The sequence below is a fragment of the Tinamus guttatus genome, unplaced genomic scaffold (genome assembly GCF_059628265.1).
Source record: "Tinamus guttatus ecotype Peru unplaced genomic scaffold, ASM5962826v1 Tinamus_guttatus_pri_ptg000083l, whole genome shotgun sequence".
In the NCBI taxonomy this organism is placed as follows: domain Eukaryota; kingdom Metazoa; phylum Chordata; class Aves; order Tinamiformes; family Tinamidae; genus Tinamus; species Tinamus guttatus.
Genome location: NW_028288617.1, coordinates 2,804,840 through 2,829,783, shown reverse-complemented (window position 1 = coordinate 2,829,783; position 24,944 = coordinate 2,804,840). Strand labels below are relative to the sequence as shown.

Genomic DNA, 24,944 nt, shown 5'->3' with positions numbered 1-24,944 from the left:
AAACAAACATGGCAAACTATGTCTTTCTTGTTAAAGCTCTTTCACCAGCAGCATCGCTACCAAGTGCCAAGGCAGTGTGTGAGCTACACAGGGTCCCACGCACCTGAGCTGCCTGGACAACAGGCTGCAGAGCTAAATGAAAGCACAGCCCCATGGTTTTGGCTGGCTGCACAGAAGGGACTTCATTCATGGACCAGGGACAGACAAACTATGCAGCTGTGGTCTGCTGAGAAAACTGTAAGAGGAAGCATCGTATTCAACTCACAAGAGAATGGCTAATTAATGATGGAAAGTGCAGTCGAGAGAGACTAGGAAGAGCCCACTTCAAAGTCCCCTCTGATTTTCTCCTTAGGGACACTGTTTTTTTGCAGAGGTAGGAGTTAGTTCAAAGACTGATGCTCAGATAAAAATCCAGTCTTCTAAGCTCTGAGTTTCTGGGTAAAAGAATGGTGACATCACTAGCATTTGTCTCCAGGTTAATTTTTCCTCACCTCACAACTGTTCTCCAGCTTTACTCAAAACTGAGAATGGCCATAGGATCAAATTCCCACATTTGTAATCAATTTGCAATCACTAAAAATGTTGGCCATCTCTTTTGATTAAATTGCAGGACAAGGCAAAATTTAATCCTTTTAATAAGATCGATATTATGCCAACATTTTTCTGTGACTTTACAGAACTTCACAGCAGCCAATGAATCTGAGCTGGTGGGCCAAAAACAAAGTCATCATCTATTAATGTTAAAACGTCACAGTGGAGTTGTTAAGTAATTGCTACACCATTACTAGTCATGACAAGGGATAGAGGCACCCTTTTGTCTTCATCCAAGCTCAGGGTATTACACAGGAAACCCAGGATAACTGTAAAGCTTATTGTGAGCAGAAATAACATGGTAGCAAATGATTTCAGCCTCTAGCTCAGATTGCCAGCTCTCTCACTTGGCAAACCTCTGAGAAGACACAAATGTTTGTTTTTTTAAAAAAATCTTAGACAGTTTGGGTTTGCAAAGCTACATAAACAAATGAATTACATGAAATCCATGACTGACCTATAAATCCCACCCTCCTTATTTCTGTTTTTACTTCCCTGGCAGTTCAAATTCAGGAGACATCATTCTGTTGCAACAGTAGATTTATGTTGCTGGAACATCTACCTTGAGGCTAAATGTTATTTCTAATAACTATTCTTTATTCCTAACCAAAAGAATGTTTACTGGCCAGTGCTGAGCAACCGAAGGATACTGCAGGCTTGTTTCTCCTGTCTTAAACCTTAAGGTAGAACAAATATCAAATTTAAAAATGAATTTCTTTCTCTAAGTATGGTGGGGATTCACATCTTCCTCTAAATTCCTTGGTCTCTTACTAATATTTTTTAATGTTCTTTCTACGTGAAAGTTGTTCTGTGATCTTAACTGTTGAGCATGATGGTCTATACTTTCAACATTTTTCTTTCTTTTCAAGCAATTATTGTTGCTTTTCATCAAAAGCCTGATGTTTTTTCCTTTTCAGTTAATTTTGATTCTGCTTCTGCAACTTTGCCAGTAGCTGCTACACACTATGGAATAAAAAAAAAAGAAATCTGAAGATAACATGAAGGACTTTTTTTGAAGATTATGTTGACTTTGTTGGCTTGATCTGATCAGTTGTCCCTGAGCTGAAGTGCTAGGTAACTCCTTTGGGAGTATGTAATGTTAAATATTCATGAATATCCTGTTCTGAATCGATAACACTGAATATTTACGCTGGAAATACACTCCCAGGAGCTATGCTTAGCATATAAAGGGACAGAAACATAGCTATTAAATGCAAGTGTGCTCTAAGCTGGAAGAGTTTGGATATACTTGATTGGAACAGACACAGTAAAATTACCAGGTTCAGATTTGGCCCTGATGCAAATTGAACTCCCATGGATTTTAGAATTTAATTTGGTGGCACTTGTACAACAAATTTAGATTATACCTACGTTTAGGTAAAACAGCATGGTACTGGATTTAGTTTTGCAGTTCTGTTAATAAGCAGCTGTAGTCCCTTCAGCATTAACTTTTGGCACTTTCCTGGCTGCTGGTAGATTTTAAACAGCTTGAGCAAAGACAATGTTGGCACATTCAGTGCACATTCACCACAGTTCTTTTTACAGTTGTTGAATTTTTATGGTACACCTCCATGTGCCAAGCTGGCTCCTGACAGTGCCAGGGGGATTTGCCATGCGAGAGGCCAAGCGGGCCCACATCACAGCTCTTCCCCAGCTGGAAGTTGTCTGAGCCATGATTAAGTGTCCATAGACTCCTTAGCCGCCAAGGATGGTGTGTGTTTAGGTGGCAGAACAAGAGAAGGAGAGCAGAGGGCTGGGATAAGGCACCTCTGGATGCACAGCTCCAGGGCCACCCTTGCCTGCCTTGGGATTACCACTCTTTTTTATCCTAACAGTTGGGGAGACTGTGGCTACTGCAGGGTTCCCTTGGCGGCCTTGCCTTCCTCATTGACCTGTCACTGCAAAGCATGGCAGAGGATTTCTCTAAAGTAAGTGACCCATCGCAGAATTCTGCTCCTGCCCTTCCCTTGCCTTCCCCACAGACTTTCCAGCATGGATTGGATTAGCCACATGTTCTTGTGGTTTCTTGTTTCAGGATTCTGTCTGCTCATTTCTCATCCTGGTTCTGTTTCTTCTCTCTCTGCTCTTGGAAGGACAGAATATAGGATCACCTCTGTGGATAAGACTATAAATGCTTCACTGTAGAATTGCCAATAATGAGCCTCTGCCAAATTTATATTCTAAAAATCCCCGAGCAGCAATTTAATTATAGTATTTTGGATACAGCATCATAACAGCTGCATTCATTTGATGAGGATTCATTATGGTTTATGGTGAAAACAATGGCAAATTAGCTCAGATGTGTTTTGGAATTTCCTCTTTGTTTAGTTTAGAATAGTCGCATTTTACTGAGCATGATTCCCAAGCCTATTTGATCTCACAGTCTGTGAGAAATTGAGAAAGTTCCGACAAAATTCTTAAAAATCACATATAAACACAACTGTTACAGGAGAGCTATTGAGGATTTGTCTATCTGAGTTAAGAGGGAATTACAGGAGAGATCTATTTCACTATATTTTAAGGAATGTTCTAAGATTATTTTAAAAAGTTGTGTGTATGAATCAAAATAAATACATTTTAAAAAATCCACATTTTTTCAATTTTTTTAATGAATTTTTCCCAAACAGCAGGTAATACATCTCTGCTAGAAATTTAGTAGGGGTCCTCAAGGAATTCTAAGCCAGGTGAGGCTGTAACTTCTGCATGGAATTTTTGTACTGAGAAAGCCTTTTTATAGACACAGTTATAACCTTACGTCTCTACCTCACTAGTTTATTTTGCTTCATTTATTAATACAGTTGTTTTTATTGACAAAAAATACTTTTTGGCCACTTAACTACACAAGGAAAAAAGAAAGCTTTTTTTTCTTTTCTTTTTTCTTTCCTAAAATTCTGAAAGTTTGATTCAAGCTCAAGAGTCATGTCTTTACATCTTTTAATGCTGGCCTATAGTAATCAAGAGAACACCCTACTCCATACACGGACACAAGTGGAGCACGTGCTGTATCCCCTTCTAGTTCACAGTTAAGGGTGGGATCTGCTCCTCCTCATTTAGGATATTACTCTTAAATTCGTTTAATCTCTTTCCTCCCTGCCTTACTCTGTACGAATTTAGTCTTCATTCTGCTCCAGAATCAGAGTACATCTGACCTTTGCATTGCTAAACATGCAGAACGACGTAAGTGAAATAAATTAATAATTATTCTCTCACTACACAAGGTTGTTTTTTTACCGATCTTGAAAGCTGACACAGCTCAGGACATCTTTGGACGGGGGACTCAAAGCTACAGGAGGCAAAAAAGTGGAGAGGTGACCACAGTAAGCAGCCATTGGCTGGGTTGCAGGGCAGCTGTATTTAGGCCCCTACCTGGTACCTGTACATTAAGCACCGCACGCAGGAGTTAAGCCTGTGCAGTCAGGGAAACTGGGTGTGCCTAAAGAGCTGCATTTGGTTTGCTGAGATGCAGTCGATTGAGTGGCTCTCACCTTGTGCTCTCCTTCGCCAGTAAATATTTGGTAAGAACAATTCGAAAATCCAATAGCAATTCCTGAAGTAATTTGGGATTCTATTGGTGTTCCCGAGCCCAAAATTTGTTCTGTATTGCAATTACAATATAGAGAAAAGGTAGTAACCAGATGGAGTTTTTAAGACCACACAGGAGAATCTTCACTGACATTAGCAAACTCTTACTGCCACACACCACTAGAAATGACTTCCAAGAATACTGACTCTTGAAAAACAAGAGGGAAATTGTAAGAGAACGAAAAAAAAAAAAAAAAAAAAAAAAGACTTCAAAAGACTTCTGTTTTACCTGGCATACACACTTTAAAATGTCTTCCTATTGCTGAAGTGCTTAGTTACACTCCAGGGTTTCTTACAGACCTTCTCTATGATTTTTTTCAAAGAAATAATGTCTCGGAGAGAGGAGCCCTGATACACAGACAGCTTCCAAGATCGGATATTTACCTGACCTTGCAGACCTCCTCAGGAAGGAAATGAACTCCTCCAAGGAAAACACATGGCAACAGATAGATAGTCTGCACTGCAAACAGTGGTTATTCAATGAGAAAATTCCTGTCTTGTGCTCAGGCTGAATGGGGGTTCTTGCCACACTTAGAATATGTCTGAAAAAACATGTAAAATAAGCATCCACATCTTTTCTTCTCTTTTCTTTTTCCTTTCCTTTCCTTTCCTTTCCTTTCCTTTCCTTTCCTTTCCTTTCCTTTCCTTTCCTTTCCTTTCCTTTCCTTTCCTTTCCTTTCCTTTCCTTTCCTTCCCTTCCCTTCCCTTCCCTTCCCTTCCCTTCCCTTCCCTTCCCTTCCCTTCCCTTCCCTTCCCTTCCCTTCCCTTCCCTTCCCTTCCCTTTCCTTCCTAGAAGTGACACACTAGCATTGCACACTGTAAATAGTCATTAGAAAACAAGCTCTCCCATGCTGGAATCCATATCTTACGATGATAATTCACCTTCAACCAGATAATGCAATTGTAGCCATATACCACAAACACCTTTGCAAACAAGAGAGGCAGCAATAGTAGCAGCAGAGTTTGCTAATTTGTTCACAATTGTTTTGATATTGTGCTCACTAAAAGCCAAAATTTTTACTGACTTTAACTGTGCTGGAATTAAGCAATATGAAATTTAACGGTAGATCTTGGGATCTGTGTTTTTTTTGTTGTTTTGTTTTTTTGCTAACACATAGCTTTCAAGTGAGAATGCGCAAAATCATGTAGATAAAGTAAGAATCCATTTAAGCCTGCTCAAAATTCAGATTGCAGTTAAGTATTATTCATTTATTCAAAAATGTTTGATTAACTTATCACTCACAAATTCTTCCCTTTCTCCTTTAAAACAACTCCTTAAAGAACCACACTACAAAATTATTAATCCAGGGGCAGTATTATTTACAGTCATTCACTACTATCCAGACAAAGGATTTCAATTTTTTACAGTTGTGAGTGTTGGGTTTAGAAGAGCTGGAGTACAGGTCTACCCATTTGGGAAGGAGTAATTCAGCACTAGGAAAGACAAGGTAAAATACAGTCTGATTGGATCTTAGTAGAAAAGGTCACCTTTTCATGCTCCACCTTTATAGTAAGAAAAGCTCCGAAGAGTGTGAGAACACTGTTGTATAATGCCCCTCACCCTCCAACAGAGCTGCAGCACATTTTTTAAGTTGAAGGTATAATCAAATGCAGTGGAGAGAAAAAACGTCTGCCCTTATTTAAGCACATGAAAGAAAAGATTGCATCATCATGGAAGTTCACCCAAAGTTTGCATAACTTCACCAGGCATCTTGAGGAGGGTGCTTTGGCTCCCCTACAGCTGGGGGGGGCAAAAAAAGGACCTTGAGGTAGGGGTCCCCTCACACAGCAGAGTTTTTAGTAGGCAGACTAATTTTAACCCGCAGTGCTGGTCTTCCAACAGCAGCTTTTAACCACAGAAGGCACCTGCAGCTGCGTCATGCTGAGGTGAAGAACATCCTCCCGAGCAGAGCAGGCTCAGTGTTGGCATGCCCATCCTGGGACCAGCCCATTGCCACCCCATGTGCATATGCAAGATAATATAGCACGCAGCAAAGCCTCAACTAGGGGCTTTCCATCACCAGCATTTACTTCTGCCAGGCTTCTACATATCGGCACATACGTTCTTCCCCTCCTCTATTTTGCAGAACAGCTGTCGGTCTGTTACGTTATACTGGAAAAGATATTGAACATATCTAAGTTTGGTTTGACTGATTTTAAATTTTATTTAACTGATGAGGTCAGTCAATTAAATAGTACTTTGATTATTTTTAACAGTTTCTTCAGTTATTTCTTTCAAGAGATTTCCTACATATAAAGTCCAGATTCTTTGGGCAAGGAATATAATATTTTAATATGCCTATTTAGATGGACTGTCATCCATCACATATCAGTGTGTTTTATCACCTTTAAATAGCTTATTAATCTAATAGATATTTCTCAGATTCAGTGTGAAGTGAGTTACATCTGTCTCCATATGCAGCTGGATTAATGTAGACATAAATTTTGCACAAAATGTCATTAGCCACAGCCTAATAAATCTGCCTAATGCTGTTGCCGCATGAGGCACATATGTTGTAAACAGATGCCTGTCTTTAATCTGTATTAAAGTTTGACTTGATCACAGTAAATAACAGAGATCGTCACTACCTGCCAACAAAGATGCTGCAGCTTGTTTGGAGCAGAATAAATTAGTATTTAGGCAAATCTGGAAGCCTAATACCTTTAAAGCATATATTTCACGGTGGATTTGAATTGCAGGTGGACTTACAATGAGCAATACAGAACAACACACAGGTAACCCATGGTTTTAGACATAGCCCTGAACAGTTATATTAACAGTCCCAGTTGGGCTGTGATCCAGGAGCTGCATCTCATCTCCCTCCCTTCTCTTCACTCAGTCTAACAGCAGATTGCTGCTCCAGTCTTCATCTGTACAGATATTAACACTGATGATTTATCACCCACAACTGGGAAGGGTACAGTAAGTAATGGTGTAAGAAATGATTAGTGCTGTATGGCATTAGAAACTGATGGTGTTGAAAATGCCGCTTTGTACTTCTAAGAATGTTCAGGAGAGATAATATGTTTCATTATTATGAATTATAATTTATTGAGCTGCTGCATATGTCATATAAAAGATATCTCTTCCTTGTACCAGCTTTTTATTTATTTATTTTAGAGTATGTGTGGAAAAATGTAATGTAAAAATCCTAATTTAATTTAAAAGTAATGGCTGCAATGCTTATGTCATAGAAGAGAAAAAATCCTGTAGACCAAACCTGGAATTTAATTATTTCAGAAAATTTCATTTTTCATTATTTTATTTCTTCTTTTAAATTTAAAGAGAGCAATTTTTAAATAAAGAGCATTCTGGATATTTATACCGCCATGATAGCCTAAGTTTGAGCACTGAAATTATGTAATGGAAATATATCAATTTTTTTTCATTAGACTGGCATATAACGTAAGGTGTGCAGAGCCAGGGGTGCCAGTGAGACTAATTGTTCTAAATGAAGTGTGCAAGAATTCATGCCTTTCAGCAAAGTGAAAAGGGGAGCGAAGCTACTATACATTCAAACCAGGACCATTACAAGAAATCAAATGGTTGTGCCTCTGTTGACTTATGGGGTTAGCCAATATTTACTAAAAAAAAAAAAAAAAAAATTATTCTTATCCTTTGAATGAAGCCAACCACATTGCTGCGACCATACGAAGTTTCTGCTAACCCATTATACCTGTTTTTGCATTTTGTTTTAAGCCCAGTTGAATGATTATTCCTAGGAGCAGCGATTCCTTCTCCTCATGTATTTCTATATGACATTTTGCTATGAGATTTCATTTTGAATCCATAAAAATATATAGGCAGCCCTAATATTTTGGAAGTGCAGCAGCATTAGCTAAGGGTGGGAAATATTTCTACAGAACCATACTCATGATTATGGGCCTCCTTGTCTCTTTTCCAGCTCTCCACTCTCATAATCTCAAGGAACTCCTTTAGAAGAAACAAGGCAGAGGAAACATCAAACCACACAGCTTTTTGCAGGCCATAAAGAGTTTTCTAAAAATTGCAATGTGAGTCTAGCGGTGCAAGGTCTCACATCCTGGCAAATGGGGCCAAGAAAACAGAAAGTTTGGGCCAAGGTGCAAGGTCCTGCACCTGGGGAGGAATAACCTCAGACACCAGTACAGGCTGGGGACCGACCTTGTGGAGAGCAACTCTGCAGAGAGGTACCTGGGTGTCCTGGTGGACGACAAGTTGACCATGAGGCAGCAGTGTGCCCTCGTGGACAAGAAGGCCAATGGGATCCAAATGGGGTGCATTAAGAAGAGCATCTCCAGCAGGTCGAGGGAGGTGATCCTGCCCCTCTACTCAGCCCTGATGAGTCCGCATCTGGAGTATTGTGTCCAGTTCTGGGCTCCACAGTTCAAGAGGGATGTGGAGCTGCTGGAGAGAGTCCAGCACAGGGCTACAAGGATGATCAGGGGCCTGGAACATCTGCCCTATGAGGAGAGGCTGAGGGAGCTGGGCCTGTTCAGCCTGGAGAAGAGAAGGCTGAGAGGAGACCTGATCAGTGTATATAAGCACCTCGAGGGAGGCATTCCTCTTTTCAGTGGTGGCCACTGATAGAACTAGAGGAAACAGCCAGAAACTAAAGCATCAAAAGTTCCACAGGAACTTGAGGAAAAATTTCTTAACAGTGAGGGTGACAGAGCACTGGAACAGGCTGCCCAGAGAGGCTGTAGAGTCTCCTTCTCCGGAGATCTTCAAAACCCGCTCGGATGCAGTCCTGTGCCACGTGCTCTAGGTGACCCTGCGTGTGCAGGGGGGTTGGACTAGATGACCTCTAGAGGTCCCTTCCAACCTTAAGCATTCTATGATTCTATGATTCTATGAAAGCGGGTCTATAAACTGTAATGGTGGAGGGGCCCGTAAGGTAGAGAGATGATGTGGAGCTCCAGTCCCTTAAGTGTTTTTGTCCAAGGCATTAAAGACTACCTGCACACCCTCTCTTTCCCCAGCCATAAACCAGGATATGGCACAGGGGCCACACCATTTATGAGGGAGGAGGAGCTCATAAAACAAGCAATACCTCTGTCCTAGCCTGCAGAAACTGAAAAAGAAAAGGTCACCTTGAAAAGCAATCCTTCTAGCACCATAAGGCACAGCATCAAAAAGCCAATGACACTTTACTTATTTACTTGCTGCCCAACATGTACCAAGCATTTTATTGACTCGTGTGGAGACAGCGCGCTTGCTGTGCAGCATTTGTACTGTCTCAACAAACGAGGAGGGGGAAACGGAAACGAGGGGGAAGAGAAAGAAGGCAGGAGAGAGAAATATGAAATAAGGAGGCACAGGAGCAGCCAGAATAAAATTTAAGGCATTAAAGAGTTGCTTAGGTAAGCATTGACATAGGCCCAGCCACAAATAACTCAATACAGTCACCATATGAACAAATAATCTCCTTTTCCATTCCCTTTGCTCCTTCATTTCTCACTGGCTTGAGAGAACTAGACAAACAGAGCAAGAGGAGAGGTGAAAGCTGTGACCACCCCAGTGCGGCGTATGGGGCAGCTCTCAGCCCCTTGCCCCACATGCCCTCCCAGGGGCCACAGCCTGTCTCCCAGAACCATGAAAGGAACGTGCACTGCTGAAGGCTCTGGCTGGGGGATGGTTTTAGGAAGAGGTACAGGAAGATGGGCGAAAGCGAGAAATGCACAACACGTGGATCTCTCACTCATCTTGCAGCTCAGGTTAGGATGTCAACATTTGCAATATTACAGGTGCTCTAGCAACCCAGCTCACTTTTGCACATTGCAGCCTTCTGGGGAAGTCCCCTCACCACAGACTGCTCAGATTTTCTGATTTAGGCACTGTGTCCAAATGCTACCCCTGTTTCTAGGTTCGCAGTTCTGATGACGCACACAGGGTGCTAGGAAGTACACATTTTGCTGGAAAAAGATGGCCACAGGAAATCATACTAACTGCATATTTGTGTTTTAAGATGGGAAAATATGAACAAATATAATAGGCTACGGAAATTGTTTAACATAAAGTGAAGGACTAAAATGTTTTAATCATAGTCCTATAATTGTATGTCATTACAGGGCAGAGTTGAAGTAATTTGGATAGCTCTTCATGAAGTAATTTAACATGCTAAATTAAAGCTTCAGAGACATTTGAATACTGAATGTTCTGCAGTGCTTTTCTCAGAGATATTTACATTCAGAGTTATTTATTTATTCCATTAAACCATACTCCTAACCATCTTCACCTTAAAATAATAACCTTTCTAAAAATATGTTTGTCATCACACTTTTTAAAATCAATGTTAAAATAAGTTCAAATCTTAACATTAGTAACACATAACATATGTGTTACTAATATATACACATATACATATTCATACACATGCATAAGACACCTCAAAATCACCAAGTACTGTCAGTTGTAACCTACTGTCCATGGCAAGCAGACATATCCTTTAGCCATGTTACTCCAAATAGCTTTCTATTTCTCCAGAAAGGCATTAAAACAAGTAATTTCCTCATTCTGTCAAGTGCAAGAAAAGCTATTAGTATTCTAAAATCTATAAATGCTTGACTTTTGAAAGGTTATTATGTTTGTAACCTTTCTTGTTATCAATCCTATTTTTGTTCCTTTGTTAAGCTGACTACTTTTCCTACACCAGGGGTTAATCTGTAACCATCCCTAGTTTAAAGTTACTTATTTGTCATCAACCTAACCTATTTGGTTTCTATTTGCATTGCTTTATGGTTTATTGCTTAAATTCAAATTCTCATTTTGAAGAAGCTGTTGATTTCTTTATTCCATCACTAGCTCTCAACCATTTTATTATTCAAAAAGAAACATACAGCAATTAAGAGACATTACAAGAGTCAAGTTCAGAGCCAGAACAAGGTCTTGAAGCCCCCTATCTAAACAGTTCAGAGTAAATCAATGGAAAAGCATTAAAATACATCTTATTTAATGACTAGAATATTCCCCTAGAATGATAATTTGAAATAAATATGGAACAAATTAAGAATTATACAAACAGAATTTTTGAAATTCTTTTGAATTGTTAAAGTTATGAAGGTAAGTATTGAAAATGGTTATATATATGGTAATGGTTAATATAATTTAAGGGATATTCTGTACATTGAATAAAAGCAATCTCACAGAACCTTTTCTATAGTTATTATTGAGCTCAGAGTCTGCAGTCATGAACATAAGCAACTTCAAACTAGGCTAACACATTCTAAAATTTACCAAAAAAGATTAATATTATCATTGACATTGTATATAATTCATCCAATCTTCGCCAAAGAACTACAAGATGAAAGAAGCAGTCACCTGAGATAACATTAGAATAAAGACGGCATGTTCTAAAGTCTATCTTAACAGTTAAATATTGTCATAATAAATTATTATCTGATTCAAGCTGAAATTGAAAACTTTTGTAGTGAAATAGTCCTTTTCTACATCTATCCTCTTCCACCAAAGAATCTAATATTTGAGGTGGGAGAGTTGTAAATAGCAAGAAAGCGCCAGACAATTATATTTCTGCATATATTTCTAGGTTAAGTAATATCAGATAATATTCCATAATTATAGACGTGACTATTCATGATTTTCATTTTATTAAAAGAAAACAGAACATATAATTGTATTTCAAGCAATATCTAACCTAATAAGAACCTGACAGAATTTTCACAAACATATTCAGAGTAGATAATTTGTATATTTAGCAAAATTCATTCAATCTTTTTGATCCTACTTTGAAAGAGTATTCAGCGAGGAGGAAAGACCAACCAACATGAAACCCACATTTTGTCAGGTTGTATATAGTGGTTTAACTGTCTGCTAAACCTGTATAACTGGCAATATAGAAGGTAAATGTCTATACTTTAAGTATTGCTATTAAGTATCATGCAAGGAAATGTGCTACTTGTCTAAATATTTAATATCACATTTTAGGCTGACTGATATACTATGTCTTTACAAGTAATTTACAAATAATTTTTTAGAAAATAGCTTCCATTAAACTTACTAAAGTTAGTAAGAAGTTAAAGACATACAGGGAAACTATAAACATACATATGAAAAAAAAATGTAACATCATGAAGTTGCAACTAAAAATTGATATCAAGAAAAAAAATCTATGTGTTGTTAATAATCAAATCTAGGTGATCAACATGCATACTATATTTATATATAAGTCCATAAACTAACACTTCTGGATTTTCAGTCTAGTCATTTGTACATTTGCAAGATTCTGATCACAGGATACCAATTAACCAAGCTGTCACCAAGCAGTGACCAAGCTGTCACTAAAAAAGACTGAAAAAAAAAAATGTAAAAAGCTACCACAGACCTTGTTAGGAACTTTACAAAGACTTTTAAATATAAAAACTTTAAAACTCATAATAAATGAAACAGCAGGCATATTTCCATGCTCTTTTTGTAAAAGCTGTGAAGTTGACATAAAGTCTCCTACCTTTAAATGGTAAAAGTTGTTTTATAAATTTTATAAATTGAAGGCAATCCTCCCCTAGGTCTAAAAACTAAAAAAAAAAAAAAGGGTATTTGAATTGGCATGTTGTAGGAAACTGAATCCTTGCATTCTGCAGCAACACTGTGTCAGATTTCTGTAAGCTTAGAAACTATACTAAAATCCAGCCCATACAAACAAGAAGCTCCCTTTTGTTGCTGGAATTCCTGAATGCCATTCCCAGAACTGACGAGCCTTCACAAACCTGACTAACACACGTCAGCACTAATAAGATTCAAACAAAAACATGGAGGGCCACCACTAACCTATATAAGAGGGAAATTGTTCCAAAATGACCTTTTGGCAATGTATAAATATTAGTTGCCATATTTTCTGTAAGTATGAAGGAGAGTAAAGACATTGGTTTTAATGAAGTTATGCTGGCTTTACAGCAGTTGAAAATATAGTTTACTGTGTATCTTCCTTTTTGTCAGAGCTTTCCACAGCTTTTTTGTTACCATTAAAGGAACATTATCCTTCCATCCGCACCTGCTAACTTCTCACAAAATTGTTTTGCAATTTAAAATATCTGATTATTTCTTTTTTTATCATTATCTTATCATTTTCTTGCTTATATTTACAGGAAAATAATATTTTTTATTAATTTTCTTTGAAAAAAATGAGTGTACATTATAATCATGTTTTTCATTTCATTGAAATGAGACAAAAAGCAACAGATAAATAAGTAATTAGCAATTAGCCAAAAACATTTTCTTTGCAGTAATATGATGGAGTAAACACAGGCTTTGTACCTTCCTTTTGTAAAACACATTGTTTATATAGCTAAAAGGGATTTTAGTGTACACCACAATTTCGATCACTAGCTTGTATTAATTCTGCTAAAGCATATTACCAGAATATTTCCTGTTCTCTTTTTTGCTTGTGCTTTATGGTTTTTCTGTTTTTAGCACGCATGTATCTGTGACCTACTTAAAAAAGCCCCACCTACAAGTACTAAAATAACGTTAAGTGCGAAGGTTTATCATGTGATCCTGTAACTAACAGGAAAGGGCTGTTTCTGGAAAAAGCCAAGTACTCTCAATCCACTCACCACCGGTAAAAATTCAGAAGTAGCACCTCTGAAGGTTGGCACCAGAGTTGCCAAAGGAAAACACTTTCTCATTTCCCAATGCCCACAACTGCTATTACATTCACTGTTAAACACACTTTAGCGTAGACGCCTCTGTTGGACAAGCACACAGAACTCCCAATTAAAAGGCTTCATTTTTGTCACAAAAGGAGCTAGATTATAATGGCATCTTTTGTCCAATGCTTAATGAAGGGTGAGATATTGTTCAAATAATTAGTAACACTGCTGGGAGATAATGCAAGTAATTAGCATGGCTTGATACCCAGAGTTACACCAGTTGCTGCTGTTAGCATGAACAATGTGTTGATTTAAAAAGAAAATCACAATAAAAGAAAATGTCACTAGAGGAGTTTTTGGGTTGTTTTTTAAAGATACAATTAACTACTCATTAATGAACGAGTCCACTATAGTTTTGTCTACCACATGTTAGTTTTTTCTGGAAAATGTTTTGAAAAGATTTGCGTAACTCAACTATCAAATAAACAAACACGTATCTTAATAATCCACTGCAGCAATATAGCAAGCAACAACATTTTTTTTCCCATGGGGAATTTCCTTATCCGTCTGAACACTGAATTTACCAGGGACATTTACACATTATTTGTATCTTAACAAAGACTATCTGCAAACTGGAACCAAGATCTGTGTTGTCAGGCAGCAGCCTCATAACCAGTGACTCAAGACGATATTATCATTTATGAAGAAGAAAATCTGAATATGAAAATGGAATTGAATTTCCTGTTTCCTTCTTAAATACTAAATACTATTGCAAACAGACACCACTCCTTTACTGCTAAATAACCATACCAATACACTGAGCTGAAAATCTCACTCTTAGACTTTGATATGTAGAACAGCATAAACTTCTGAGACATCAGGTGCAGAACAGAACGAAAGGACTTAGTTTTCAAATTATCTTCTTATGAACAGAGAATGGACTGTCCATCTGTACAGAAGTGATGTCTAGCTTAGTATTCCCAGACTCAGGGGATAAATGTGTCATGACTTGTGATGTAATCGGCATGACTAATGTCATAGCTGGCATTAGCAAAGCACAATGGGCTGCCTCATGACAAAGAAGATAATAACTGGATTTCATGTAGGAAGGTAATTAGCTGAACAAACTACTTCAAGGCAGCTTGGGTCCAAAGGAAGTCGAGGTCTCAAAAAAAGTTGAACAGGTATTCCAGATAAGAACTGTTGCAACAAGACAACGGTCATTTGACCCAGGTCTACCCCAACCACTCAATTAGTATTGGAATAACTCTTAAAGAAGGGTGGTGGAAAGTAGATAAGTTGCTGGCTAAGTGAATTAAACTGGGTAGGTAATGTAAATTTTGCTTACTTCTCTCGCATGCCCATTCAGAGTTGGTGTAGGTATCTTTGCACGGCAAAGCAATAAGTCACACAAAAATACCCCTAGTATGTCTAAGTACTTTGACAGCCTCAAATATACTTCTCTGGTATTTAAGCTTGAAGTTATTTTATTTTAAATAGTGCATTCCTACTGATATAAAGCTAAAAAAAATAAAATTGTCCAGTCACTATGAGCTGACTAAGTAACTTCTGTTAAGCATATAAACCTATGGATTTATTGAAAAACACAGGAAATCCATGCATCGTTTATAGTACACGTCCCACTTTATCAGTGACCAAACTCTTACCTTTTAAAAGAACAAATCTATTCAGCACAAACAGAAAGTAAAATTAACCAGTCCTTAGTAAATAGGAAAGCCTTTAGGAGATCAGAGGAAGCCTATGGGTCTGGGTAAGGGAGTATCCTTCACTTTTTTGATGTTTGCACATACATAGAGAGGCACAGAAGGCCGGCAGCACGCGCATGCACATTATACCTGCGCTAATGTAAAGTTATCGTAGACATGACGATATTTTTATAATAGTAATCTTCTAGCAAATTAAACCTATTAATTCAGTTTCCTTTTACATCCATGAAATGCTGCCTGGAAAGGCTGGCAGACCTCCATATTTGTGCTCTCTTGTTGCCGTCTACCTTTAAAGGATACGCCCAAATGCACATGCACACACACAGAGGAGTTAGGTGTCCCGGGGGGCTGGGGGAAGGGAGGCGTGGGGTGTTTTCCTTCCTTCCTCTCCTCTGCAGCAGCATCTAAACCTGGCAGCTACAGGAACCAGGACTCAGACAGTTTGCAGGCTCTCCTGCTTGGCTATCCCTGCCTCAGCTGGAGCTTTGGGATAATAAATAACGTCCGTCCTCTGGCAGCCGCCGTGCTGAGGGCGCTCGGCGGGGAGCACGGGCCACCAGGGCTGCACGGTTACCTGATAGGACAGGCGTCTTTTCACCGCGGAAGCGGTCACATAACCATGGGAATGCCATGAGAAGCTGGGAAACAATTTCAGTCTTGTTCCCAGCTTCGTGCCTTTCCAGAGCTGGGGTGAGAGGCAGCACGGAGGACCGGAGCCAGCGTGGAGCCTCCCTGGCCAGGCTAAGCAGCTGGCAGCCCTGAAGCCAGCTACATATAAATGCCCCTGCTGTTAGCGGGGATGCAAGGGGCTTTTCACGGACAGAGAGCAAAGGAATGGAAAATAACCGTCAGTGGAGCACATGCGAAGAGCGCCTGACATTTCAGTCAGTGCCTGTCTATGTGCAGTCAACGCTAAAGTCTTGCTGCTGCCGGGAGCAAAGCATTAGGCAGATAAGCAAATCGGCTTCAGCAATAGCTGGGCACTGGATGCTCCTTGTGATGGCTACAGAGAAATCAAAACACAGCTGAGGTATCTTTAAGGCAAAATTGGACCCCTTTACAACAGTGATAAGCAAATGTATGTGGAGATGCATGTGTGTATTCACATGGACAGCAACCATGCACCTACTTTACTACCCACTGCCCCAGTGAGGAAGCATGTCATGCAGCTTGAGGACACTGATTCCCAGACACATTTGGCTGGGCTACAAAGGCCGACAGGTAGCACTAACCTTTAGCTTGTCATAGCGCTCGCTTAAAGCTGCCACCTGATGGTCACGGTGTCGTCCCACCAGCTTGCACAAGGCACAGATGAGCTGGTCATCGGTCACGCAGTACATGTTAACTTTCTCGTCCTCATGCTCCAAACACATTAATCCTCTGATGTGCGAGTCCGGAATAGGCTCAATTAAGCGGTGGCCGGTGAAGGGCTTCTTGTTGGGGTGGGTGGCTTTCAAGCACTCCTCGCAGTAGGACACCTCACAGGTCACGCAGGTTTTCACTGCCTCCTGTGCAGGGTCCTGGTCGCAGAACTGGCAGAGCACCTTCTCGCAGGACGACATGCTGTTGCCGTCAAATGCCCGCTCGCGGCGGGTCTCGCTGGGGGAGTTGGGCCCGCTCACCGACGCCTTCTGAAACCTGTCGATGATGTTCTGCAGGGTGACGTTGCGCTTGAGCCCGTCTAGACCGCGCTGGCTGAGGGTGATGACATAGCGGCAGGTCGGGCACTGGAAGGCGGTGATTGACTCCACCGACTCGTTGGTGGCGCAGTGAGAGACGAGGATGCGGTGAGCGCAGTTGAAGCAGAGGCTGTGAGCGCAAGGCAGCAGCAGCGGGTCTTCAAACAGCTCCAGACAGATAGGGCAGGTCAGCTCCGACTCCAGTGTTTCCATCTTCAGGCAAAGCTTTCCTGTGGCGTCAGCGAAATCCAGGGAAGCTGATCAGCTATCTGGAAACACACGTAAAATTCGATTAGGCGAAAGGCAACATGAGGGGTCAGCCGTGGGGGGTTGTCAACTTTCGCCTCCGCTCATGGGGCTATCAATCCACCACGCCGGGCGGGAGAGCAGCCTAAAGTTTTGAATCCGCATATGCACACATCAAGGTATTTAAAACTGTACTGCTTTTTTTTTGAAAACCTTTTCTCTTGCTCTTTTCTCTTTAGAATGCAAACCAAAAACTCTTTATTAAGCTTTCTGTCTCTCCTGAGATTGAAGACTATTAGAGCAAAATCAGATTTTTCCTGTAGATGCTGCTTTTGGCTTCGCTAATCTAAAACTTTTTAACTTCAGTTTTGAGCAGCAGCAATGTAAGCATTAGTCCACAGTATTAGAACTAGTAACTGTAAATCTCCTATTGCTAATGTAATGCAGATCTGTGTAAACATGTATCTGAACATGCATGGGGAATAATGTTTCTAGACAAGCATGTGACTAGTATAGATATGTGTGGTATGTTAGTACACTTATATCTTTCACAATCCTGTGTGTCTATATTCATAGATACATACGTGCACAAAAATATATACTGCATGTGTTTGTTGCAAGATACATACAGTGGGAGATTCACATGGGGTCCTAACTGAAATGCTTGGAGGAAGATTGATGCAGTAAATGATACAAATTTAGAGATCTCTCTAAATTTAGAGATTGCTCTCTAAATTTATAGGATTTACTTCATCAGTCTTCCTCTAGGCATTTCAATTTAGTCCTAATTTCCAATGATTGTAAACTATGAAACAAGAGGAGCATCTGCAGCATAATTTAGTGAAAAGTGTGATTTGCTGATTTGCTGTTTGTGGGGTTTTGTGTTTTTTTTTTTTTTCCTGCTTAAGGTATGTGCTTTTGTGTGAATACTCCCTATTGCGAAAAGTTAGGAACTGCTATTGGCCTCAATCACCATGTTAATCACCTCAAGTGGATTAGGAAGCAGTGACTTTCAGAGGAGACATGGGGAATTTCCAGGGAAGCCCAGCAGTACGGCCCTGTCAGAGATGGACCAAAACTTCATTTTGTTTCCTCTCCTGCATTCAGTGTAACAGAGAGTGGTTTTGAAAGAGTCGCTCCGCGCAGCCTAAGCTGCCATCACGGGCCCGGCGCTGCTGCGAGCGGACGGGTCAGTGAAGCAGAAGCAGCAGCCCTGCTCCGCACTCACGGAGCTGTACCTCTTCACAGTGCGATCTATTTAAGCCTTGTTGCTCATGACCGGGGACAGCTTCAGATGGCACAGCTGCACGGTCTTCACACTGTAAAGTCATTGTTTGGTTGTGTGAACTCTTGCCTCCTTCCCTTGCCAGGAGAAAAGAGGGAGCAACAAGAATCCCCGCAAACACATCTTGGTTCATTAGAGGCAAGGAGAGCTCGGGGCTCATTAGCAGCCTTGGGAACCAAGCACTCCCGAGACATCCGTGCTCCGTGACAATTAGAGGGCGGACTGCAGGGACAGGGACAGGGAAGTGAGCTATAACCCCAGCATGAACTACGGTAAAATAGGAGAGTTCAGAAAACAGAGGCAAGGTGCAGGTGGCCCCACAATATTTAGCCCTTCTTCCTCCGTGGGAAGATCAGCAAGGCGTCTGTTCAGAGCTATGCTTAGAGACTAGGACACCTTGCCTCTTGGCACTAACACTTCCTTCTATTCTGCCAAATCTGGACATTGAAAAAAGGCACTGACCCTATCACAAAATTCACTTTGCTGTAGGTTACTGCTGATCTTATCTGAAATAAAGCTCAGTTTGCCAATGACTAGTTCACTTACAGCTATCCTTCGGCTGCCGTAATTGCATGGCGCATATGGTCAAAATTAAAGAACTGGCAGTTTCATAGAAGCAGGAAGATAACTCCCCTTCTATCTTCAACCATAGCCACACAGCACAGAAAAGATGAAAGCTTTTTCTACAAATGAAGAACAGTTTATCTTTCCTCCTCTTCACTGTCTGTATCACAGAAGTCCCAGAAGATCAAAATCTCACTCATGTTGTTTGAACGTCTTCCACACCACAACCGTATACCTCATCATTCACTTATCCTGCAGTGGGAACGCTGCACTGGAAATGGAGAAGGGGATTTGGGGTTGGCAGGAGACAACATTTTCAAAAGGCAGACGAATAATTGCTCATCTCTTGGCATGCCAGTGAAAACCTGCTGGCCTTTGGGTTTTATTTCATGTAACAGTTTGGCCAGTGGGGCTTTCTTCTGTGCTATCCTTTCTGTATAAAATCTGTCCTGCTCCTTCATGCATCAGAAGGTTTATTTCATTCAACTTCCTTCTTAAAGCACTTTTTTCTTTTTTTAAACCAAAGGCTTCCTTTTATGATACTCAGTGAAAAGGGAGGCAAACCAGCAGAAAAATATCTGCATCAGTGACTCCTAGAAAGATGTCTGAATCACTGTCATGGTTCTGCATAAACACCACTATCTTAATCGAGAACCATTTCTGATCTGTCTGATCTGACTGGGCAGCAACTTATTCCTGACTCTAGTGCTATCCAGTATGAGCAAAGGTGTCAAAATCTGATTTTAGAGAGTAAACTTCTTGGAATAACAGTTTATCTTCCAATATATGAGCATACTGGTAGAAATCAATAAAAGTTGTTTCCCCATTTTCTTTTGCAGTTGCCAGTAAGTCAAAATACACTGCACCTGTGACTGAAGAATGAAAACTTTAAGAGGCATTGAAAAAGGGCTGCATTTTCTGAGCAATATAATGGTTACTGTTTTATTGACTATACTACTTTCTGTATGCTGGTGCCGTAAACACATGGTATATTGCTGATCCAGCTACAAAATCTTCCAAATTCACTGCTCCCCACCCTAAAATTTTGTATTAGTAATTCATTTTGCTGAGAGTGGTAGAGAATCTGTAACCACAGTAAACTGGAAGATTTAGCAGAAAGTCTATACACATGCAATGTGTGCATATATGCATTGTTGTATACCATATTCAACACACTCCACAAAACCAAAGTCACATAGACAGCCTCCAGACACAGCAAGAACAAAAGGAACTTAAAGTATATAATTTCATATTTGCAAAAATATAGAATTACTGGTAGAAATTTATACTATAACCCAAAATACTCTTCAATTGAGAATTTTTTACTCATAAGAAGTAAGTTTAAGGACATCAAAGAAAAAGTGATTGCCAGAAGACGAATGTTTTTTAAAAATGGAAAAGATACTTCAGTAACTTTGGAAGTTTTAAATCTCCCAAACACATACAATTAGTTGTGTATTATACAGGAAACAATGCAATAAATGAAATTCTCATCCCAATATAATTCATGGAAACACTCCTACTAACCCAATGGAATTAGGATCTTTTTGTCTATTTTTTTATTTACTTTTTAGGTATTATTAATGCCTTCAGTTGCTCAGAAGTTTGCCAAAAGATCTTTAGTAGTACAGAAACATGAGAAATGAAAAATAAAGCTGAACTAGATGGATTTTAATATGTCAAGTGCCAACAGATCACAATGCGAGAAGGTTTCTTAATGACATCCTAATAATCAAAGCCCCAGAAAATCCTAGTAATCAGAGCCCCAGAATTAGGATCCCTAAGGAGCACATAAGACGTGCAAATCATCATTTTTAAGATACCATTATTTATTTTTGATGATTTGGTGGCCCTGAAATCAGTTCATGGCTGAGTGAAGACTGATGCTAGGGTTATGGACACCTCTTACACTTTAAATAGAGAAAGCAGTATAGAGAGGTAACCTGATAATAACAACAACAACAACAAAAAAAAAAAAGAGGCAGGAAGAGATGTCAACGATCCAGCAGTGTAAGCAGCTCCTCATAGGAAGCAGCACAGCTCCATATGTTGAAGAGAACTCGCCTTTAAAAAGATTCTTTGAAGTACACACGGATATGTGAAGCTATTCTTATAGAAAAGCATACATAGCTCCTGCACATGGCTTAGCACTCCTTCTGTACTCACAGGACAGCCAGAAAATTTCAATTAACATTGAAAACATTTTGCCAACCTGCTTGGAAAAAAGACCAACATCCAAGAGTAATCCTATAGGAGCTGATGATGCTGCACGAATAGAGTCTTTACATGTTTCTGTCTCTCTTCAGTGTTAACTATACAGTCAATAATAATGGTTATCATTTATATTATTTTTATTAACAAAGAAATTAAAGTGTGATAATGCTAAAGACAATTGTTCACCTTAGATCAGTTCTTTAAGGATAAAACATGGTATTTCTGAAGTGTTAATGTAAGGTCTGAGGTAAAACAACTAATAGCAAAACTACGGTTAAAACTGAAAGTATGAAAAATTCCAATTTACTAAGGTTGCTTTGTGTTATCGGAATAATGGAGAATTCTTCCCATGCATACAGGAAGAATAAATCACTATCTATTAGAATAAAGTGAGTAGATGAGATTTTAGTGTGTCATATATTGCCCCCTGCTCATGTTGTATCCTGTCCTTTCCTCGTCCAGATGCCCTTATAATCTTTCAGGAAAGGTAAAAGGAGAATCTATGAGAGGTGAGCGAAGAAGCTGAAGAAGAGGATCTAAGCTCTACTTTCCATTGTTATTAGGTCTGTTTGAGTGAATTTTTAAATTTTAGTGAGGTCAGATAACATCGACAAAAGAAACGAACAGTATGCTGCTCTGCAAATTTCAGGCATCAGTAACAAACAGGGCAAAAGAGCTGGACTTCTGCCACGTTCCAAAATTCCTTGAAGTGTTATCTCACTGACAAGATTGCAGCTTGTCATGCAGCTTGTTTTGGTGAATTAGGGCCAAAAGATATCCAAACAGGTTCTAGCAGAATTTCTTTTCCCCCAGCAAGTTTCCCCCTCTTAACAATTTGCTGCCTTCAGGCTGCTACTGAATGACTACAACAGTAAGCCTATTTCAGCCTTGGTCCTACAAATATGTATATGAGTGCATGGAATCATCTGGGAATGTTTGCAAAAGCACACTAGAACACACAAGAAAAGCACACAAGACTAAGTTAACATAAAACACCTGCAGATGAAACGTGCTTTTCTGGAAAATACTTTCTGACTTTTTCAGCTAGACAGTCAAATTTATTAAGCTGCCATTATAATAAAAAATTCTAAGTATAAGAGATAATAAAATGTTATGCAGGTATGCAAGCATATGTGCACACATGTATCCTAGATGGATAGTAAAGAAGAATTACAGTGAATGCATATGCTGTTCCTGAGTAAACTATGGCAAGTGCTTAAACAGGCTGGCAGTATAATATGCAGTTGTAGTTTCCAAAGTGGCAGCATTTTTCTGTAAGTGCACTATAAAAGGAAAATTTTAAATTTATGTTCTTGTCATAAAAGCTGGTATGGGCAATAAAGAAACACTTGCTATTCTGGCATTCCTATTGCTATTTTCTATCCAGCTCCAGGATATACACAAAATTGTCTTGGGAACAATTGTTCCTTACAACAAGTGAATCTAACTGTTCCACTTCGCATCCAATACACATTTCAGCTTTGATTAAGTTAATGGTGTGTCTCGTTGTCAATAGTTTGTATGAAGTCCATCCTAATTTTTACCTTCCACTGCATAGGCACTGAAATCTCTGTCTCACTAGTGATGCTAGTAACGATCAATAGCACAGCTAGTGAGACAGTCCAACATAGTTGCATAAGTAGTGCAGGAAACTAATAATTTATATAACTAATCCATAGGGAACTGATAATCAAAATTCAGAATATTTTCTTTAAAAATGTTTAATGAAAACTTCGGTAATGCTAAAGAAAGTAAACTGCACACACCTTGAACGAAGCAAATACATCTTTCCACTGTTTTTATTGTATCAGTGCAAATTAATAAATATTCAAAGGTAGCACCTGTTCATCAGCTCCCAATATGCAAAAACAAATATTTAATGTGAAAGAAAATTACTAATTCATCATTTTCTTACATTTTCACTGTCCAAAGGGTGATTAGTTGCCCTGTCTACAGGTAACTATCCAGTCTACATGCAATGTGTACCTGGTGTTGAGATAGATGTTTCTAATGTTCAAAGGATATTAATCTAAGGATATTAATCTATTAAGCACACCTACCACACTATAGTGATACACAGCCTTGAGAACATCCTTCTCTGGCTAAACTGCACGCTAGCAGTAGAATGGATTTTCAAAAAGGTAAATCCTGCATGCTATTCAGAGAGACAAGAACATCTTGCAAAATTAAGATCTTTGACACAACATCACATACTTCTTCTCGTGGGAGCTAAAACAATAACTGAGCCACAAATGGTAACAGGCAAGCAAGGAAAAAAAGATCAAAACTGGCTATGGTCTGCAAATCCCAAAACAATCAATAAATGGCTGGTTTAATGCTATGTAAAATATTATAGTAGATATAATATTATACACATGTGCATAAATCTATACTAATATGCATTTGGAATGCTTTTTGACCTTTATTTTTGATATCCTTGCAACTCTTATAGCTTTACATTCTTTAGATACAAGATTTAATATTTCCTCAAAATGCTTTGGGGGAATGAAAATTAAGGCTCGTTTAATCTTCAGCACATGTGAAACTGCATAGGTCTACTGGCATTACCGGTGACCTCCTAACAATTTATGCCTCAAAGTCTGTTCAAAAATCTCTTCTCCAATGTCATACTCTTTATTTGAGAAATTGGCATTTATTCTAAGGTCTACCCCATCTACACAAAAGCAAATGTAGATTAGGTGAGTCTGCATCTTGGTCTGGATTTTGGCAGTATGGGAAACAATGGCAGCCTCAAGGTGTCTCATGGGAATTTCATCAGTGGGGACAAATATCTTTTTACCCCAAGCAGTTCTTTCCTTTCCTAGATGTAGGATGGTACTACACAGGAAAAGGAAGGTAACAGGAGTTTACCCAAGTAGCAAACACCAAACATCACACTTTGTTCTCCTTTTATGGCTTGGGTTGCACAGAAAGACTGGGAACTTCTCACCTCTCCCCAACTGAGTATTTCACTTGTGTGAATAACACCTTAGGTGACGCAGTACTCCCTGATTTTTAGTGCAGATGTTACAGCTATAGAAATAGCCAGAAATTGTTCAGCACATTCCTTCTAATTACAGATTACACAAACACTGATATGCCATTTAGTGCAGCTTAGAAACACTGCAGCCCTGAAGCTATATTGCAAATTGTTAGGTAAGATTTTAAGATGGCTTAAAGAAATCATTGCATTCTCCTCCTAGAAAGTTGTCCTACAAATGCTTTCCCTGTGGCCAAGTAAAGGGGATCCTAACTACTATCTAAGTTCATAATCATCACCTGCATCTAGATAATAACATTATGTTAGCAATTCTCAAGGAGGAACCCCAAGGCTTGTTTTCTTATCAAAGAGAGCCTTTAAAATAGCAGCATGACATATCTCAAGAAATACAATACATGTGAAGGTATGACCTCATCTGCCAAAAAGAGCTCTGAATTTAAACAAATTGAAAGTTGGCTTTATAAGGTGAT

The 24,944-nt window shown here is 39.3% G+C and overlaps 1 protein-coding gene across 3 annotated transcripts in view; it reads right to left on the bottom strand.

The window, feature by feature from the left end:
- The window catches only part of MID1 (midline 1), a 177,614-nt gene that overhangs the window by 80,379 nt on the left and 72,291 nt on the right, over positions 1 to 24,944 (bottom strand). For all 3 annotated transcript variants that reach the window (XM_088520230.1, XM_010224987.2, XM_010224988.2), the window contains exon 2: positions 16,718 to 17,433. In XM_088520230.1, coding sequence (XP_088376356.1) covers positions 16,718 to 17,377 — 660 coding nt within the window. In that variant the 5' untranslated portion in view covers positions 17,378 to 17,433. The remainder of the gene's footprint in view (positions 1 to 16,717; positions 17,434 to 24,944) is intronic.